At 38.6% G+C, this 18,530-nt stretch overlaps 2 protein-coding genes across 3 annotated transcripts in view; one reads left to right on the forward strand and one right to left on the reverse strand.

The window, feature by feature from the left end:
* The first annotated feature begins 4,490 nt into the window (after positions 1–4,490).
* On the forward strand, positions 4,491–6,911 carry LOC144475129 (galactose mutarotase). The gene is made up of 5 exons (XM_078190708.1): positions 4,491–4,616; positions 4,691–4,864; positions 5,252–5,493; positions 6,070–6,217; positions 6,717–6,911. Exons 1-5 carry the CDS (start codon positions 4,491–4,493, stop codon positions 6,909–6,911), a joined length of 885 nt encoding a protein of 294 aa, XP_078046834.1.
* Positions 6,912–7,205: 294 nt separating this feature from the next.
* The window catches only part of LOC144475024 (fibrillin-1), a 43,125-nt gene continuing 31,800 nt past the window's right edge, over positions 7,206–18,530 (reverse strand). For both annotated transcript variants that reach the window (XM_078190531.1, XM_078190530.1), the window contains exons 24-42: positions 17,694–18,047; positions 17,063–17,176; positions 16,816–16,974; positions 16,451–16,665; positions 15,630–15,987; positions 15,073–15,218; positions 14,773–14,881; positions 14,394–14,672; positions 13,257–13,682; positions 12,478–12,726; positions 12,197–12,400; positions 11,687–11,812; positions 11,330–11,569; positions 10,648–10,820; positions 10,392–10,586; positions 10,050–10,154; positions 9,795–9,947; positions 9,528–9,716; positions 7,206–8,951 (exon numbers count right to left, since the gene is read on the reverse strand). In XM_078190531.1, the coding sequence (XP_078046657.1) occupies positions 8,730–8,951; positions 9,528–9,716; positions 9,795–9,947; positions 10,050–10,154; positions 10,392–10,586; positions 10,648–10,820; positions 11,330–11,569; positions 11,687–11,812; positions 12,197–12,400; positions 12,478–12,726; positions 13,257–13,682; positions 14,394–14,672; positions 14,773–14,881; positions 15,073–15,218; positions 15,630–15,987; positions 16,451–16,665; positions 16,816–16,974; positions 17,063–17,176; positions 17,694–18,047 (4,016 nt within the window). In that variant the 3' untranslated portion in view covers positions 7,206–8,729. The remainder of the gene's footprint in view (positions 8,952–9,527; positions 9,717–9,794; positions 9,948–10,049; positions 10,155–10,391; positions 10,587–10,647; positions 10,821–11,329; positions 11,570–11,686; positions 11,813–12,196; positions 12,401–12,477; positions 12,727–13,256; positions 13,683–14,393; positions 14,673–14,772; positions 14,882–15,072; positions 15,219–15,629; positions 15,988–16,450; positions 16,666–16,815; positions 16,975–17,062; positions 17,177–17,693; positions 18,048–18,530) is intronic.

The following is an 18,530-nucleotide window of genomic DNA, read 5'->3' on the forward strand; positions in this document are numbered from 1 at the left end:
AGCCATCATCCCGCGCGCTCACCCTCTTCTGAAGAATCCCGAAAAACCGCTTTCAATGACCGTGGAGCACTATGCTTCCGTAATCTGATCCGCCTGGACGACTGTGATCGGTTTGCCGCAAAAAACTGGCCGGAATTTTCTGTCTTTACTAGTTGCGAAATAAATATAACAATCCCTGGAACTCCAATAAGCAGAAATTAACTTTGTAAAATGGTGTTGTGTGAGTATATTCTTGGGACTGAATGGTTGCAGAATTGTTTAATAAATTAATGGCGAACTTGGTTGTGGTTTTGGTATTATAGCTGAGGATTTTCGTAGTTTACAGTTTATTTATTTTAATTATATAGTGCATTAAATTCAATATCTAGTGCAACTGCGTTTGAAGAAATTCATTTTAAATCAAACCCTCTAAACATATTTTCAGTTTTTAGACTCATTTCGATTGGAATAATCTTCCTTTTTTGTTGAAGTGGTGCCTTTGGAGTGTACTTTGTTGTTTATACAATTTATTAGTTTATTTCATTATTATCTTCAATATTATTTCATTATTATTATTACATATCATTTTGTGATCTTGGGCGATATTGACTGTCAATATTAGACTGTGGACCTTTATATAAAATATACATTTTCGTAGACGATTGTGAGGAACAATATTAATACAAAATATAATAATAAAATAAAGATAGTGTAACTATACTATCAAATTTTTCTTATACGTCACAATTTTATATTTCAATTACACCCTTTGGTTAGAAATGATTTTCAAAATTCAGAAATTGAATTTCAAAATTTTGACTATTGGATCATAATCTAACGCTCTTTAATTCCAGCAATGTTTGAATGACGTATACTATACATACACAATCAAATCGACCGACTCAAACAAATAGTTCAAGAGGCCTTACAGCCCCTCAGATTATTACAGGCGACACGGATTCGGCATCGCAACTAGCTTTACCGAGTCTAAAGATAGCTATGAACGCTATCAAACTAACCAAGTGTCCATCAGCTCGTGGCAAAATCCACTACATAGCGCAGCATCAATTACGCAAACAGAAATCGACAATTGTGCAGGGTCGCTGACGATTAATTTGACTCCGCGTACGGACAGCTACTTTTCCCCAATTCCGTGCCCGTTTTCTTGCAAATCGCGCACCCCCGGCCTGCCAGGCCAGGTCCCAGACCACTTCCTCGTCCCATCCATCAGCGTTCAGACAATCGCGGCCGCGTGTTGTGACACGATTTGTCACGATATCGCGGGCACGGTCCGCGGGCATTGATATTGTGCCGGGTACAATTCGCATCCAAGAGCGGAACAACGATTCGAGCAAGCTGGCTAGGCTACTGCCGGGGGTGCGGGGGGTGGCTGGAAGGAAGGAAGGAAGGAAGGAAGGAAGGAAGGAAGGAAGGAAGGAAGGAAGGAAGGAAGGAAAGCAAAAGGAGAGGACGTTGGGCGGAGGCGGGAGCAGGATGGGAGGAATAGGTAGGTAAAGCAAGCGCAGTAACCAAGCCAAAAGAGAGAAGGCAATGGCGAAAGATAGAGAGAGGAAAAGAGAGAGAGATAGAGAGAGAAAGAGACAGAGATAGAGGAAAAGAGAGAGAGAGAGAGAGAGAGGAATCTGTCGCATGGAAGGCAGCCGTCGCGCACGCGAGTGTTCTCCATTCGTCGGCGCTCGGCTCGTCGACATTAAGATAATTACTTTCCAGCAGGACGTGCGCACTCATTGTTGCCGGTACCGCGGCAGAATGGCATTATGTATTGTCAGGAAGAAAGTGAGGGAGCGGCTGGAGGCGGTTTGGTGGTGGTGGCCGGGGGGGGAGGGGGGGAGAGGGTAGAGGGTAGCGCGAGCCCGAGGGCGGGCGGGCGGGGGTGGGTGGAGGGGGGAGGGGGCAGCAGCGCAACCCGCCTCGGTATACGTTAGCCTGTGGGTGGAGCATTATTCCGTCAGTTCCATGTTTCGCCATTGAAACTAGCGGGGGTTGCTTTCCGTTTCTCGAGGAAGACTGCCTGGGAGAGAGGGTGGGCATCTACCCGATGTATCCAACGGCTTTTCTGCCGGCGACGCCATTAATGTAATTATTTCCAGCGAGTGTTTCCAGAGCCACGGAACGGTTCGCGGGAATCGAGACTGATCAACCCGCCGCCGCGAAAGAAAACGACCGAATCCTCCGGGATGCTCGCCGATGCCACGGCCTTGCCTTCCCTCTTCTTCTTCTTCTTCTTCTTCGAATACTTCTTCCTTTTTCCTCCGCTTCCTTTCTTCCATTTTTGTTTCCGTCTCTTCTCTCGCTCCTTTTCCTCCAACTCCTCGTCCTTCTTCTTCTTCCCTCTTCTTCTTCTCTACTCTTGTACCGGCAGCCGGTTCGTTTCACCAGTTTTTCCTTTTCGGTAGTCGGGCCGCTTCTTTTTCGCACGCGTTCCCGGCACACACACGCGAGATCGTTTTCTCCCTCGGCTGACAATGGTGGATGGGAGGGGGGCGCGTCACGGCCGCGACGAACCGTTAAAACGAGGCTCGCACGGTGGATTTGTGTCGCTCGCTTGCCGCCGCGATAATAGCCCGATTTCGCGTAATGGATTTCGCTCGCGGCTCCGCGCTTTGGCGATACGTCGCGACACTTTGCGACAATCGGAGAGTTGCAGCGCCGAGTCTTTTGCTTCCTCTTCGTCTTTGCCGGCTTTGTCGAGATTAGTTTGCCAGAGAGGATTCTTTTGCGAATACCTGATAGGTCAGCGGAAGTGTGAGGCGATTCGAACAGGTCCGTTGACAGTAATCATGCTGTCAAAATGGCTGGTTTTATAGTTTTTCTTTCGCACTTGTTGAAATTACGGAAACTCTTTCATCGAGAAGCATACACTTCTTAGCATACTCTTATTGTGTATATAAAATATGTATATTGTGTATACGTAAAATATATATGCTATGTATATGTATTTATATAATAAAAGATTGTTAGAATCCAATGCCAAGAAGCTTAATATTTTATGAAATATTTCACTTTTTGATATAGAAAATTGCGTATGAAATATTTTGGGAAATATTAATCTTTTGCTATAGCACCCTAATATTTTTGTCACTGAAAATGTTATAGAACCTAGAAAGTCGATTTACCTGCACAATATTGCATTTTTATTTTTAAAGAATATTGCAGATGCACTTTCGAATAGAATCATACTAAGAGCTACATGTATTACTTTGTTCAAAATCTAATAAATATCTAATGAAGTGAAAGCTATTTCTTTAGCACAAACGGTAACATAAATCCTCTAGATAATGATATATATTCAATAATTTTGTTCTTGTTAGGGTTGTTATGAATCAAGTACAATTTAGAAGAAAACTAAAGCAATTTTTTAATTCGATTTACAGACAATCTATTTCGTTTAAAAATAACTATTTAATCTAATCTAATAATTACAACTGCAGGTGTACAAACAGTACAACAAAATTGTTGAACAAATTTTCATCCCGTTTCTAGCATTTTTCTCGAATGAAGTTGCTTCGGGTCGGTACAGGTGTTCGTCATCCGTAACCTGTTCGAGCGACATGTTTCGATAAGCAAAATTTCAGTGGTTCCAATTGTAAAATTGTAAAAATATGTGCTTTCTGTAATGCTAAATTTACCGTGCTAAATTAATTGTGTAATAGAAGACGAATCAAAATGTCTCTGCACGAAACGTTCATCGAAGAGGATGGATTTGGTTTGATGCCTAGACCTAACCACGACAAGCATCAAACACAATTTGATATTGTTAGAAGGTAAGCGTCGAACGATTATTAAAAAGAAATATTTATAAGTATTGCTTTTTTTATTTTCTATAGATATACTATGACTAACAAGCACAGAGCATCGGTGCAACTGATATCGTGGGGCGCCACCATCCAGTCGATTAAAGTGCCGAATAAAAATGGCATTCTGGGCGACGTTGTGTTAGGATTCGACGATCTCGAGGGTAAAACGACTCGCCAATATAATCACGATTATATTATATTACTCGCGATATTATACTATAACATCGCAATATTATTGCAACACGTGCAAAGTAACATTCGCGTGAAATTGAATTTCCTTCGCCACGAATTTCATTGAACTATATTTCACGAATTTTTGAGAATTCTTTACCATATAATTCTCATAAACAATCAGCGATGTTGAGGGTTGTTAGAATTATAGTTTGTAATTCGCGCCTAATCATAATTATATATAAACATTTATCGAGCGGTTGCGCCGTTTTTGTTTATCGACTATACGATGTTGTCTTGTCGACCGATCTGATCGCATCCTTCGTTATGTTGTACAAACACATCGCGTTACATAATTAAATATAATACGTTATTTCTTATTCAGCCAAATATATATATAATCACGCATCAACTCTAACAAGGGTTGATAACAATGCTATGAAAATATAATTAGGCTATTTGAAGAACAGGTACATAGGAAGCATGATTGGCCGAGTGGTGAATAAGATCTCCAATGGTACGATGACAGTGGACAATAAGGATTACTCGTTGACGATAAACAGCAAGGATTGTAGCAGTCATTATCACGGTGGCTATCGTGGTTTCGACAACGTCAATTGGCAGTCTTACATAAGGGGACATCACGTGGTACGGATCTGTAATTAATATTTGATCGGCTGATTTTCGATGCTTCGAAGTTGCGCGACTGTTTCGTTGCACAGGTAATGGCGCATCATAGTCCAGCGAATAACGAGGGATACCCAGGTGCTATGCTGATACAGATCAAGTTCTCCTGGAGCGACGATAATCAGCTGAGCATTAACATACGAGCGCAAGCGACTCAGCCAACACCTGCCAATATCACTACTAATTGCTTGATGAACCTTGCCGGCCACGTAAGATCTCATCTTAGTCGCTGGATTCAATTTCGAACCCTTTAACATTAAAAATCAGTCGTACATGGTGTAATCGAACAGAGGAGAATTCCATGGCATCGTTGCTTAGTTTATGGACTGTAATTTATTTATTAATTGTGGACTATAATTTATTCAAACAGAGGAGAATTTCATGGCGTCGTTACTTAGTTTGTAGACTATAATTTATTTATTAATTGTGGACTATAATTTATTTATTAATTGTGAACTATAATTTATTTATTAATTTTGGACTATAGACTATCTCTCAATAATTTTTGTCAAATTTAATCCTCCTTTTTCAACCGATCGATAAATACGAAGATTGTGAGTCGAATGATTTTCAAAGATATGTTAAAATTCACACAGGCGACAGGTCCGATCGAATTAAAGAAGCACGTGGTTTCAATTAACGCCGATTGCTGGACCTGCGCGGACGTGAAAAACAATTTGCCGACGGGCGCCATATTTCCTGTCGATTACGAAGTCTACGATTTACGCTTACCGACACAGCTGACCAAAAACAGGCTTTACAACGTACCAGGGGGAGGTTACAACCAGAATCTCTGCATCACCAGCCCCAGCTGTTGGTGTTATCGATTCCACGCTAGGTAACTCGCATTTACGTCGAATACACCTGATACACGTTGTGCAATCATCAGATATGAATTTTAAATATTCAAATATAAATTAGATTGAATTTAAATTCGAAAGAAAAATTAGGCAATTATCAAACTTGACTGAACATTTTAATTTAGATTAGCAAGAAAAGTTGGGTAATTATTAAACTTGACTAAATATTTCAATTTAAATTAGAAAGAAAAGTTAAACAATTAGCAAACGTAACTAAATATTTCAACTTAGATTAAAAAGGAGAGTTATGCAAATATCAAACTTAAATGAATCTTTAAATTTAAATTAGGAAGAAAAATTCTACAAATATCACACTTAAGTGGATATTTAAATTAAAATTGGAAGCAAACGTTATATAATTATAAAACTTGAACACACATTTGAATCGAAGTTAGAAATAAACGTCGTGCATGTATAAAACTGAAATAAATATTTAACTTTGAATTGCTGATAATAATAACTCCGACTTTCAAACTTGAATTTTCATGTCTCGAATATATTTAAATTGATATTAGTGCCATTTATGTTTCTTTTTTGTTGGATTGCATATAAAGGATTCTGCACCCGACTTCCGGAAGAACATTAGAAGTCTACTCAAATCAACCGGGTATGCAGTTTTCAACCGGAAACGACCTGCCCGATCCTGACCGCGATTATCCTCCCGATTTCGACGAGGCGTCCATCTACGACAGCCAACATTCTGTTAGACAATTAACAATTTTCAATGAGGAGTTGCTGAGGTTATTCGAAGTAACTTTCTCCTCGGTAAAAATGCAATCTGCAGCTTCGTTTGCGAGTTATTAACGAAAAATATTGACGAATGAGAGACGAGCTCGGCTGCGGTGCCGGTGTCGCGACCAATGAGAGACGAGCGCTTTGAGATGAGGATCGTGACAGCTTCGAACCGCGTTCGAAACAATGAACGAATCACAGGGCATGAACTTTTTGATTTTGTTTAGAACACGACAGTGATAATTTAAAAAAAGAACGATATTTATCCTTATTTAAAAATGGTTAGAATATTATATTATAAAAATATTTAGCGTGAACATTAATAGCTCGAAGCCGTCGCGATCTGGGATCTTAGACAAAGCCGCGGATTGCATTATTGCTAAAAAAAGCTACTTTAAATAATCTCGGAAATTCCTCATTTTCCAAAGTTACAATAATTTCGATACCACCTTGGAGAACACATTTTCAGATCGTCGATGTTGCGGACCCAGAAATATGGGGGAAAGATGGCGTCCGATACCGGAGACACGGTGGCTTCATGTTGTCTCCGCAGAATTATCCTGACGCAGTCAACATAAGCGATTTTCCCTGTTGCATACTCTATCCTGGAAAAGTTTACGCGCACGACTTGACGTTCAAATTTGGTCTCCTATCTAAAACTTGAATCTGTTCGAACTCTTAAACAATACGGACCACTTGTAAAATTTACTGAATAATAAACCTCCTAATCGAATGAACTGTTTCATATCGTTTATATTACAGTTATTGCAATTGTAATGATCTTTTAATGGGAAATAATCGAATACATCAGTGAAATACAAATTACAAGAAATATTGCGAAAAATCTAAACGACTTTGGTATCTTTCGTATTGGTAATTAATATTGAAATTAATATTGAAATTAATATTGATATTTAATATTGATCATTTTTGTGCCAATCTATATTGTTTTGCGACGTCTACCATTCGTCTAAGGTTTTCGTATGAATTGTTAATCGGGGAACCAGCTTATTAAACTGATTTATAATACATATCAATTGTATTATAATACATATATTTGTGAACGATCTCGGCTGCTATAATCTTCGCAACCGGTGTGATTGTACAAAACTAGCCATAATAAATCCTATTCACATACACGTATCGGCGCAACAGTTCCACGCTACACCTTTGCGTTTGCTATAGACCGACCTAATTTGTCGCTGCGCAGCGTTGTCTAACAATTAAAAATTGTACACACTATCGTGACGATTAACTCTATCCTTGCGTGATTCTCTTTCGATTCTCAAGACGAAGCCACGTCTCCCAACGAAGCGTCACGAGAATGTTAGAATTTAACCTTCTCGCGATCGTTATTTACTCGATCGATTATGATTACATTGTAGTCGCTGTCGCGTGGCACAGATTTTCGCCACTGAACTCGTATAAATTCACCTTGGTACATGTTAGTTATCCATAAATATGTATATATATATATATATAAAGCTACATCTGTGTGTACATTCACTTAGGCGTAATAAACAAAATTTGTTTCCTTTTGTACATCCTTAGCGTGTTAAATCTACGTGTTATGGTCCGCGTGTCACGGGTGGCAGTATCTTATGGCAGAGATTGTTCAGACAGCAACGACTCTCCGTGCGTCTTTTGGCAGACATTTGTTTAAATTTATTATCGCGTTTGTCGAGCTCTCGTGCGACGAGGGTGCCTTAGAAATGAAAATGATTGTCAGGATTTGTTTTGAAAGGTTGATCGTGGTTTTAATCGTTAGTTAAGTTGTTAAACATTAATTATGCTGTTGAGCATTAGTTATTCTGTTGAACATTAATTATACTGTTGAGAAGATAGATTTAGATAAATGTACATTTATCTATTAAGTTGAGAATTAATTATGCCGTTAAGCATTGATTATTCTGTTGGACATTAATTGTGCTATTCAGCATTAATTCTCTTATTGTATATTAACTCTGTTGTTAAAAAATAATTCTGTTGTCGAGCATTAATTCTCTCGTGAAACATTCATTCTGCTGTTGAACATTAAAGTCTTCGAATTAAAAATCTTTCGGCACTCGCGCCTCGAGACCCCGACCACGCCAAGAACAATTACCCAAATCTCGATCAGCATCTAAGAACCATGAAAATTATAAAACAAAGGCGAAGGCAGTGTTAGACAATGGATCGCGACCGTGCACAGCTACGTTCTATATAAAACAAAAGAAGAAACATAATTATTTGGCAGTGGAACGACGCAAGTCCGGCGACATTCATGAACACAAAGCAATCCGCAGTGACTTATCATGATTCCCGGTGGAAACAAAAACAGTATCATTTCTCGCTCGTAATACTCGGCCCAGCGTATTGTTACACACACACTCTCTCTCTCTCTCTCCGTTTCGCCGTTACGATCGCGTCGTTTCGGTTTTGTTTACCGTGTGAAACGAGGAAATTGACTAATTCGAACCGAAGCATTTCCGTCCGAAGCGTGTTACTCGGTCACAATCAAGTGAATCCTGAACGTCAGAGGCCTCTCCCAGACTTCGTTCTCCTCGATGGTCTCGTTTCTGGAACGGCCGTGGATGACCAGCCGGAAGTGGCCCGGCTTCTTCATCCGGCTGCGGAAGTGGAGGGCCCAGACGCCGTGCTCTTTCACCATTTGGAAGTGGTTGTCCTTGTCGCCGTGGGCTATCGTGTACTCGATGTTCTCGTCCTGAAAAAGCAACGAAAATTAATCATTAATAAAAGCTAAAATCGATAGAAATCTTATTCCGTAAATGAAGAGAAATTAACCGGTAAAAATTCTATGGAAAAACGGAAATTAACCAATATTCTATCGGAAAATGTTCTATCATCTCGCACGTCTCATTATTGGACTTTTATGCAAAAATAAAAATTGTTTGCTTTGACTTTATAATATAGGAAGTTAACAGCTTTCTTGTAATAGTTTGATCATTTTTGTATAGCCATTCATAAAATGCTTTGACACTATCTGTAGAAATAATATGGTCTGTATAAAAGCAACGTAACTTGTTAAAAGTCATATATTTTTCAGTGATGCTATTATATTATATTATATTGTATTTAGTTAAAATTATCTCTGATTGGTAAAGATTATAATTTAATTTAGTTAGAATTAAAAGAAGAAGAATCAATTATTTTCTGTAATAACTGAAATGTTCTTTATCTAAAAATTTAGAAAATAGCTAGTACACCTATTTATTCATTCAACTACTATTATTATCATATTAAGTATTATATTTCACAAGATAATAGATGAAAGAAGAACCTTGACAGCCGGCTGGAGTTTCACGATTCTCATTCGGTGCCTCGTCTGCATCAGGCTGATCTCGAGGACGTATTCCTCGCCATGATGGTGTCTCTTCGCTGTCCTCGTGAATCGCCTCTTCACGATCTCGCTTATCTCGTCCATCGATCTCAATCGAGCGCCTCTTCGGTGTCTTCCGTTACCATTAATCTATGCGGAAAATATTATTTAATACTTCTGTCTCGGTTATATTAATTAACAATTATATTTGGTATTGTAAAACAGCACCTTGCAAGAGAAGCAACCTTCCGTAGATATCGTCCTATTATCCGCCAGCGGTATGTGATAAGGATCAGGATTGATAACAAAGGTGGGAGCATTGCTGATGTCTTCGCCGTAGCGTCCTTGCGACAGAGGATTTATAGTTGACAAGCAATGGCCCTGGAATATAAAAATTAACTCGTTCAATTCGTCAAATTATAATTTAAGAGAGCTGGTAAATTGATTAAATGTATTATCGAAAATTCTTTTCCGTTTACGCACCTGTCCGATTCGTTGATAACCCGACGGGCATCCGCAGATGAAGCCGCTCGCGCCATTCGGGGTGCATCCGAATGCGCAGGGGCTGCCGAGGCATCCTGCGCTCACCTGAAGCCATTTAATTCGTCATTGTATTAAAACTGATTAAGTTAAATTTTTGTAGTAATAGCAACTACGTAATCAATAATCACGTCTACGAATTAACTATATTTATAAATATTTACAGAATCTGTAAATTTATAAAATATGTATTGAAGATAAATAAATATTGTGCAGAGCTTCTAAAGTTACAAAAGATTAATTATGAAAGATTAGTTATTATTTATTAGTAATGAATTAAATCACCTGTACACATATTTGCAATTTGGTATCGAACTGATAACCGTCAGGGCAACCACACTTGAAGCTACCAATCGTGTTGATGCAAGTGTTGTCCCCGCAGGGAGATCCGCTGCACTCGTTTTCGTCGATGCACTGATTATAGAAGAGATGCTGAACGAATCCGTCGGGACAGCCGCAACGATAGCTTCCCATATAATTCTACGGATTTAATCAAATAAAGAAATGCCCTCAATTTGTCGTGTAACAGTAGATAATATACCTGACAGCCGTGTTCGCAAGTACTGTCGTCGGCGCATTCGTTCTGATCGATGCAGAATCTGCCGCTTGTATCCAACTTGAACCCTCGTGGACATATGCACCGGAAACTGCCGAGAGTGTTGATGCAGGTGCCTGGCTTCGGGCATGTTCCTGGTTGTTCGCACTCGTTTATGTCTGCAATAAATGTAACGCTATATTTTTAAATATTTTACTACAGTGAGATCATTAATCGGAGCAAATAAAATATTTATCGCCAGTTTCTCTGAATTTGTTTAACGACATTTAAATTTGTCTATCACAATTTTTAATTGCCTACCAAAATTTTTAATTCCCCATCAGAATTATAAATTGTTTATCAAAATTTAAAATTGTCTACCCATATTTTAAATTGTTCGCCAGAATTTTAATTTGTCTACCTACATTTTAAATTGTTTGCCAGAATTTTAATTTATCTACCTACATTTTAAATTGTTTTTACAAAATTTTAATTCGTCTACAAAAATTTTAATTTATCTGTGAAACTTTTAATTCGTCTACCAAAATTTTAATTTGTCTATTATCAAAGTTTCAATATATCTACCAAAATTATAATTTGCCAATTAAAATTTTAATGTACAGAACAGTTTTAAACAGCCTACAAAGATCTCAATTAGCATAATAATCGGCCATTAGTGATGACGAACCAAGACAAGTGTCGCCATCCTGGTTGTAACCCTCCTGGCAGCCACAGGTGTAGCTCCCCTGAGTATTGATGCAGTTCTGTTGACACAGGTGATTGCCAGTTGAACATTCGTCCAAGTCCCTGCAGCTGACGCCATCCGGATTGAGGATGAAGCCAGTAGGACAAGAACAAGTGAAGCCTCCCTCCGTGTTCTGGCAACTATACTTGCACGGCTTCGGCGTCAACTCGCATTCGTTTATGTCTACAATTACACGAAGCAGATTTAAAACATCGTATCCTACCCTTCTATTTAAATTACAAAAAAATATTTCATCGATGCTCTTTAATTTATTCTTCTCTCTTAATGTGAATTACTTACCAACGCATTGAGTTCCAGATCTGTCAGGTTTGTAGCCCTTGTTGCACACGCATCTGTACGAGCCTAGCGTGTTGATGCACAAACCATTTTTGCACAAGTCTGGAATCGTTCTGCATTCGTCGATATCTTAAACAAAAATTGTTTTCCATATTTATATACAGTCATTGGTAAGTTGCGTTGATTTTAGGGAGTTATGAAATGATTAAGAGAGGAAATCATTATTATTTAATGTGTTTCCTGAAATTGAGGATGCGAATATTAATTTCGCATAAAATTCCTTAATTTAATTAGTAAATACTTCGATTCTTCACTTAAGGTTACTTATATTAAATTATATATTAAAGTATTGTATAATTATGTATTATATTATTATACGTAATATATTATGTGTATAATTATGTATTCTATTATTATACGTAATATATTATATCTATAATAATATATATCATTATTATACCTAACATACTGTATGTACAATGAAATATCATATTACATTAAATTAATAAGTACCTTGTCCATCCACGGAGAAACCTTTGTCTAAACAAAGCTCGTTATAATTATCAGAGTCCTTCGATGGACAAATCTCGCAATGCGGTCCCCAAGCGGTTCCCATGGTGCAGCAGCAATCCGCTTTGGTCACCGTCTTCAAATCGGAAGTCCTCGCAGTGCACCTTCCCCCGATAGTTTGCAAGAAACAATACCCTACTCTACGATCTATCAAAAAATTGAAATTAAAATTCTTATTATTCTCTAATTATTCGTTTATAAATATTTTTTTTTAGCTTATTTACCTATGCAAGATTTTCCATCGGCGCTCTGTTGGAAACCATCGTAACAATGACATTGGTAACTGCCCTCCGTGTTCATGCATCGACCGTTTCGACACAGGCCAGAGTTGATCGCGCATTCGTTCACATCCTTGCACTCGTCCGTCATACCTATCTGCTGATACCCAGGTGGGCAAATGCACATGAACGTGCCGATTAAATTCTTGCACTGGTACTTGCAGTTGTTCGCCGGTGTCGCGCACTCGTCCACGTCTGCAAAGAATTGAAACTGTTAATTAGATCTATCCGCGATGAACTATGTGAATTTATGTACGTGTTCGTCACACGTTTATAGGTTCCTTTTTTGGTGGTAATTATGTTCTTTGAACTAATCAATTAAATATTATGTGAAACCTGTATAGACAATGCATATAAGATTTTATATGACATTGCAACATTTTTGAGAAGTCTTCTATTTTTAAGAAGTCAGTTATACTTTTTTTAATTATTCAGTACGCTTTAATTTAATTTAATTTTTTAATTAATACGCTTTTCTACCATTTGATATTTCTTTTAAACTCGATTATTAATTACCAATTACCATTACTAACAAGTACACATTTATAGCAAAAATATAAGTGGAATACAAAGACTTGGGGCTACTAAAAAAATTGTACAACATTGTCATACTATTCCCAGCTCGCTAAAATTATTAAAATACAAAACACGTTTTCCATTTCTGTTTCTTACAATTCAGTTAATAAATTTATTATTCTGCATGATCTGAAAAATATAACACATACCTATACAGTGTCGTCCATCAGGAGCAAGCGTGTACCCGTAAGGACAGATACACCTGAAGGAGCCAGGCACGTTGTGGCACCTGAACGCGCACTGGTTGCCAAGTTCCAGGCACTCGTTTACGTCCTCGCAGACCTGGTTCACGCCAGGTGTGAATCCGTCGTTGCAAGAACACTCGAAGCCGCCGTTAATATTGATACAGGTTCCATTGCCGCAAATGTTCTGAACACTGATGCACTCGTTGTTGTCGATACAGTGTCTGCCGGTGGCGTCCAGGACGTATCCCGAAGGACACTCGCACCGGAAGGAGCCGTCGGTGTTGATACATTCGCCGCCGGAACAGACGTCCGGCATGACCAGACACTCGTTCAGGTCGATTCCGGTGTCGTCCCTGCCTGGACCCTCCGGACACAGTCTTCTAAACTCCTCTAGATAGAAAATAACAAATATCTCAATGGTAAATGATTATTATCATCATTATTATTATCTTTGAGAGTTATGTGATGTTCCTCAGGTAATTTAGAGATATTTTTTCCTTGGCGCAAATGCAATCCGCGGCTTTGTTTGCAAGTTATTAATAAAAAACATTAGCCAATGAGAAGCGAGAATTGCAAAGTAATCGATCAGTGTTACAGAGCGTGAACTTTCCGAATTTTGTTCGCTATATAATAATGATCATTTTAAGAAAAACGCTGTTCGTTCTTGTTTTAGAATGTCTAAAGAATATCTGGTAATTTTTCGGATCTAAAATAGTAAGTAATTTAACTTCTTGCGGTACTTTTATCTTCACAGTTACAATGATTAAATAATTTTCTTATAGGAGAAGTAAAATTAACATTTATATTTAATTATTAATATTTATATATATATTTATTTCCACTTTGCAGAATAGCAGAATTTTCGATATTTTCGATAAATAATTAAACGATTATTATTTAACGTCAGTGCTTCTGCCATTTATATCTGAAGTCCTACAACTATACGCCTTGCTCGATGGCTACACCTAACTAGATTTAACTATGACTTTAAATGAACAATACACCGAACCCGTAAATCATGATCCACATTTCCGAGGATTAATTACATCCCCGACTAAATTTCTTGATTTACTATTAACGATTGATTGGTAAGAAACTCACCGCTGTTTTCAGGAGGACACTGCTCGCAATACCTTCCCCAACCCTTCCCCATGGTGCAGCAACAATGCTTCTTCGTCATTCCGCTCTTTCGGGGATAGGAGCATCGTCCTCGCACGAAGCTGTCGTAACAGGGTTCTTCTCTCACGTCGATGCACCGCATCGAGTTGGGTCTGTCGCTTAATTTATAACCCACCGGACACTCGCAGATCACGCCGCCTTCTGTGTTCAGGCAACGACCGTTCTCGCATATGCCTGGCGTCTCCACGCACTCGTCGATGTCTGTCATCAATTTTAATAATCACCTCGATTTTAATAATCACCTCAATTTCAATCTATGCAATTTATTATTTAATAGTTTGACGAAGATCGGTTTACCTACCAACGCATGCTTTTCTCGTGTGGTCCAGCTCGTAGCCCGGCGGACAGGTGCAGATGTAGGAGCCCATCAGATTCTGGCATTTACCTGGTGCTGGACAGAGTCCAGGAATCTGCAGAAATTGACAAATCTTTTAAAAAATTCAACGCCTAATCTGAGATGTTACAGGAAATTCAATAGACTTAATTTTATCTGGTTGTAATATTATTATTATATCTAGTTGTAATCGAATATTAATTGTTAATAAGTGAAAAAATAAATATGTATCTAATTGTAAAATCGATTAAGAATTGTTTAACTCGCCTCGTGGCACTCGTCGATGTCTCTGCAATGCTGACCGTCCTGTGCCAACACGTAGCCATCGGCGCATTCGCAATTGAAAGCACCGATTGTGTTCCTGCATCTTCCATTGCGGCACAAGAATGGCATGATTCGACACTCGTCGATATCTGTTCCAAAATGTCCACTTTTTATTGTCAATAGAATAAAATAATAGGTACATGCGCTGTATTAATCCCTTTGCACTATCGCTCCTTTAATTCTGCGACGATTAAAATCTATTGGTACTTAATAATTTTCCTAATAGGACTAGAGAATTCTTATTTCTTGCATTGTCTTTATTTAGCTTTGTTTCTATATTTTGGTAACCGAAAAATTTATTTTTATTTCGCTATAAAAGAAATTAATAATATTCATATTCGGTAGATCCAGTAGCTCTCGACTCGTTATTACAGTGCAAAGGGTTAAACCAGCGAAGCACTCGGATAGCTAGACAGAAATACTGTTGCAAAATTCGTGCAATTAAAAGGAACTTGTAATTACTTTCGATTCATCGTTTTTTTAATTTTCTACCAACTCACCGGCACAATCATTGTTGGGGCTCAGCTTGAATCCCTGGTAGCAGATGCACTTGTACGATCCCAAAGCGTTGATGCAGCTCCCGTTGTTGCAGATGTTAGGGTTCCGCTGGCACTCGTCGATGTCCACGCAGTTGTCCCGGTCCCTGGTCAGAGCGAAGCCGGTGTGACAGATGCACTGGAAGCTGCCTTGCAAATTGTTGCAGGCGCCGTTGTTGCAAATGCCGGATCTCTCGTAGCACTCGTCGATGTCGACGCAATCGCGATGGCTGAGACCGAGCTTGTAACCGGCCGGGCAGATGCACTCGAAGTAGCCCTGCTTGTTTATGCACTGCGCGTTTCCGCTGCAAGGGTTCGGCACCTTGAAACAAAGAAAAATTCAAGTTATACGATCATCATTATAAAATTATTAAAAAATTCAGTATAAATATTATTATAAAATTATTTTAGTATAGAAATCGTTGTAACATCGATACTGTATGAAATTATTGTTAAATCAATTTAGTAGAAAAATTATTATAAAATCAATTCAGTAGAAAAATCTTTATAAAATCACTTTAGTATAAAATCGTCATAATATCGATTCTGTATGAAATTATTTGATCTAATCAATTCAATAGAAAATTATTATAAAATCAATTCAGTAAAAATATCATTATACAATCACTCCAGTATAAAACTCATTATAAAACTGCTCTAATTTAAAAATTATTACAAGACCACCGTAGTATAAAATAAATATAAAGAAACAATTTTGTAGGAAATCCTTAACATTTTAATTATTAATATTTTCAATGATTACTCCATTAATTCTGTCGCTGTACCTGCAGACACTCATTGTCATCGATACACTGATGCGAATCCTCGTCATAGATGTATCCCCGGTCGCATTGACATTCGAAACTGCCAGGAGTGTTCATGCAACGACCATGAGTGCACATCGTCGGCATCAATTCGCATTCGTCGATCTCTTCGGTATGATTAGTGATCGGATTCTTGATTTGACCTGGCACCATGCCGCACAGGATCTCATGTTCACCTTTAAAAATAATTAAATCTCCTCAGAAAAATCGTCAGAAAATGTCCCTAAATTGAATCAATTATCCCATGCTGCATAATTCATTAACCAATTAATTATTAACAGTGAAACGAAGAGTTTACAATAGACATAGATTTATCTTGTTCTTACGTGTCCTTTCAGCAGGACACCTCTCGCAGGGACTCCCCCAGGCGGCCCCCATAGAGCAGCAACACAACATTTTCGTCTGCGAATGCAACATAGGATTGACACACCTGCCGTTCTCGTAGTTCAGGTAACAAGACTCCTTTCGCATGTCCACGCACTCCTCTGTCGATTCAAGCAATTCGATTATCATACAGTTTTACCGAACGGAACGATTCCGATGGGAATCGATCGAGGTTTTACGTTCACGTACTTCCCCCTGGCATTATCATGTATCCCTCCGGGCACTCGCAATGGTACTTTCCCTGGTCGTTGATGCAGTATCCCACGCCGCAAATGTGCGGGTGCAGCGCGCATTCGTCCAGGTCTGTGGAAAGATACCGATTTGTAATGTTTTTTGAAATTTAAACTAGGAGATTAACATTTATTCTAGCAAATGGTGCATTAACTGTTTTTCATTCTAAATGCTCCTTGTAAAATTCAGTTTGTTAAAATATATTAGAATGAAAGTGAATTTTTAAAACCACTCTAAAGTTTTGTCTATTGCAATTAAGAACAAAATTTTTATTTTACCAAAAGTACCTCAGACTTTTGATTACCAATCAAGGAGAACTATCTCTAGAACAATAAGAAAACGTCTATTCTTACTCAGATATTTTGCAATAAATTCATCTATAAAATTCCTATAAATTACAATATATTATCTATATAATTGCTATCTAAATTGCGATATATTACCTATATAATTTCTGATACAAAATTTTGATTTCTGCCATCCCTAACAAATCCTAACAATAGATCGAGCTTTTCGTTACTGTACAAAATGAACTGCTTTAAACAATCGCAAATGAATATTGACATCCTAAACATTTAATGGCGATTACCGATGCAGTTGGTCTTAGATTCGTCCAAGATGAATCCCTCGTTGCAGGAGCACATGAAGCTGCCGAACGTGTTCGTGCAGTGGCCATTTTGGCATATGTTCTCGTGCTCCTCGCACTCGTTGATGTCCTCGAGGATGACGGTGACCGGATTGGGTCTGTAACCGTATCCTCCCGGACACAACTCGTCGAATTCCTTCGAGCCAATCTGCGGGCATTCCTCGCAACGGTTTCCCCATGCGTTGCCGATGCTGCAGCAGCAGGTCGCTTTGGTCACCGAGGAGGACACGTCGAAAATGCACTGCGGCTTCCCGGTTCCTCGCACGAACCCGGTGAAGCAGAATGACTCTCGCCTGTCTGTGACACAAGAATAAACGAGATTATTGTATTGTGGGATAAGAGCGTTTAACAGATATCTGAGGGCAGATATCATTCCAGGATAGCCGAGTGTGGGGTGTGGGATAAGAGCGTTTGGGTTATGTGATAGTGGGAACGAGTGAGGCAGAGCGAAAGAGTATGAATGTGTGTGTGTGAAAGAGAGAGAGAGAGAGAGAGAGAGAGAGAGAGAATAGGATAATTTGGACAAAAGTGAGTAAGAGTGAAGGAACGAGCGTCAAAAGAGTGTAGGAATGAGCGACAAGAGAGTGGACGAACGAGCGGAGAGAATCAGAGTATTCGAAGAAGAATCGTGACGTGTAGAAGTTTTTGTCGTGGTTGTGAATTGTGAAAAATCGTGAATAAACTGTTATTTTGTTGTTGTTAAAAGAAGGTGCTCAGTCTTGTTGAATTATTATTTCCACGGAGACACGTAGAATATAACTCTTTTAAAATAATCCTACA

The sequence above is a fragment of the Augochlora pura genome, chromosome 9 (assembly GCF_028453695.1).
Source record: "Augochlora pura isolate Apur16 chromosome 9, APUR_v2.2.1, whole genome shotgun sequence".
In the NCBI taxonomy this organism is placed as follows: domain Eukaryota; kingdom Metazoa; phylum Arthropoda; class Insecta; order Hymenoptera; family Halictidae; genus Augochlora; species Augochlora pura.

Excerpts from the sequence above, each read along its gene's own strand:
- LOC144475129 (XM_078190708.1), top strand. The coding sequence starts at position 4,491 with ATGACAGTGGACAATAAGGATTACTCGTTGACGATAAACAGCAAGGAT. Across the intron at positions 5,494-6,069 it reads TGTTATCGATTCCACGCTAG|GATTCTGCACCCGACTTCCG; the intron begins GTAACTCGCATT and ends TTGCATATAAAG. Across the intron at positions 6,218-6,716 it reads TCTACGACAGCCAACATTCT|ATCGTCGATGTTGCGGACCC; the intron begins GTTAGACAATTA and ends ACACATTTTCAG.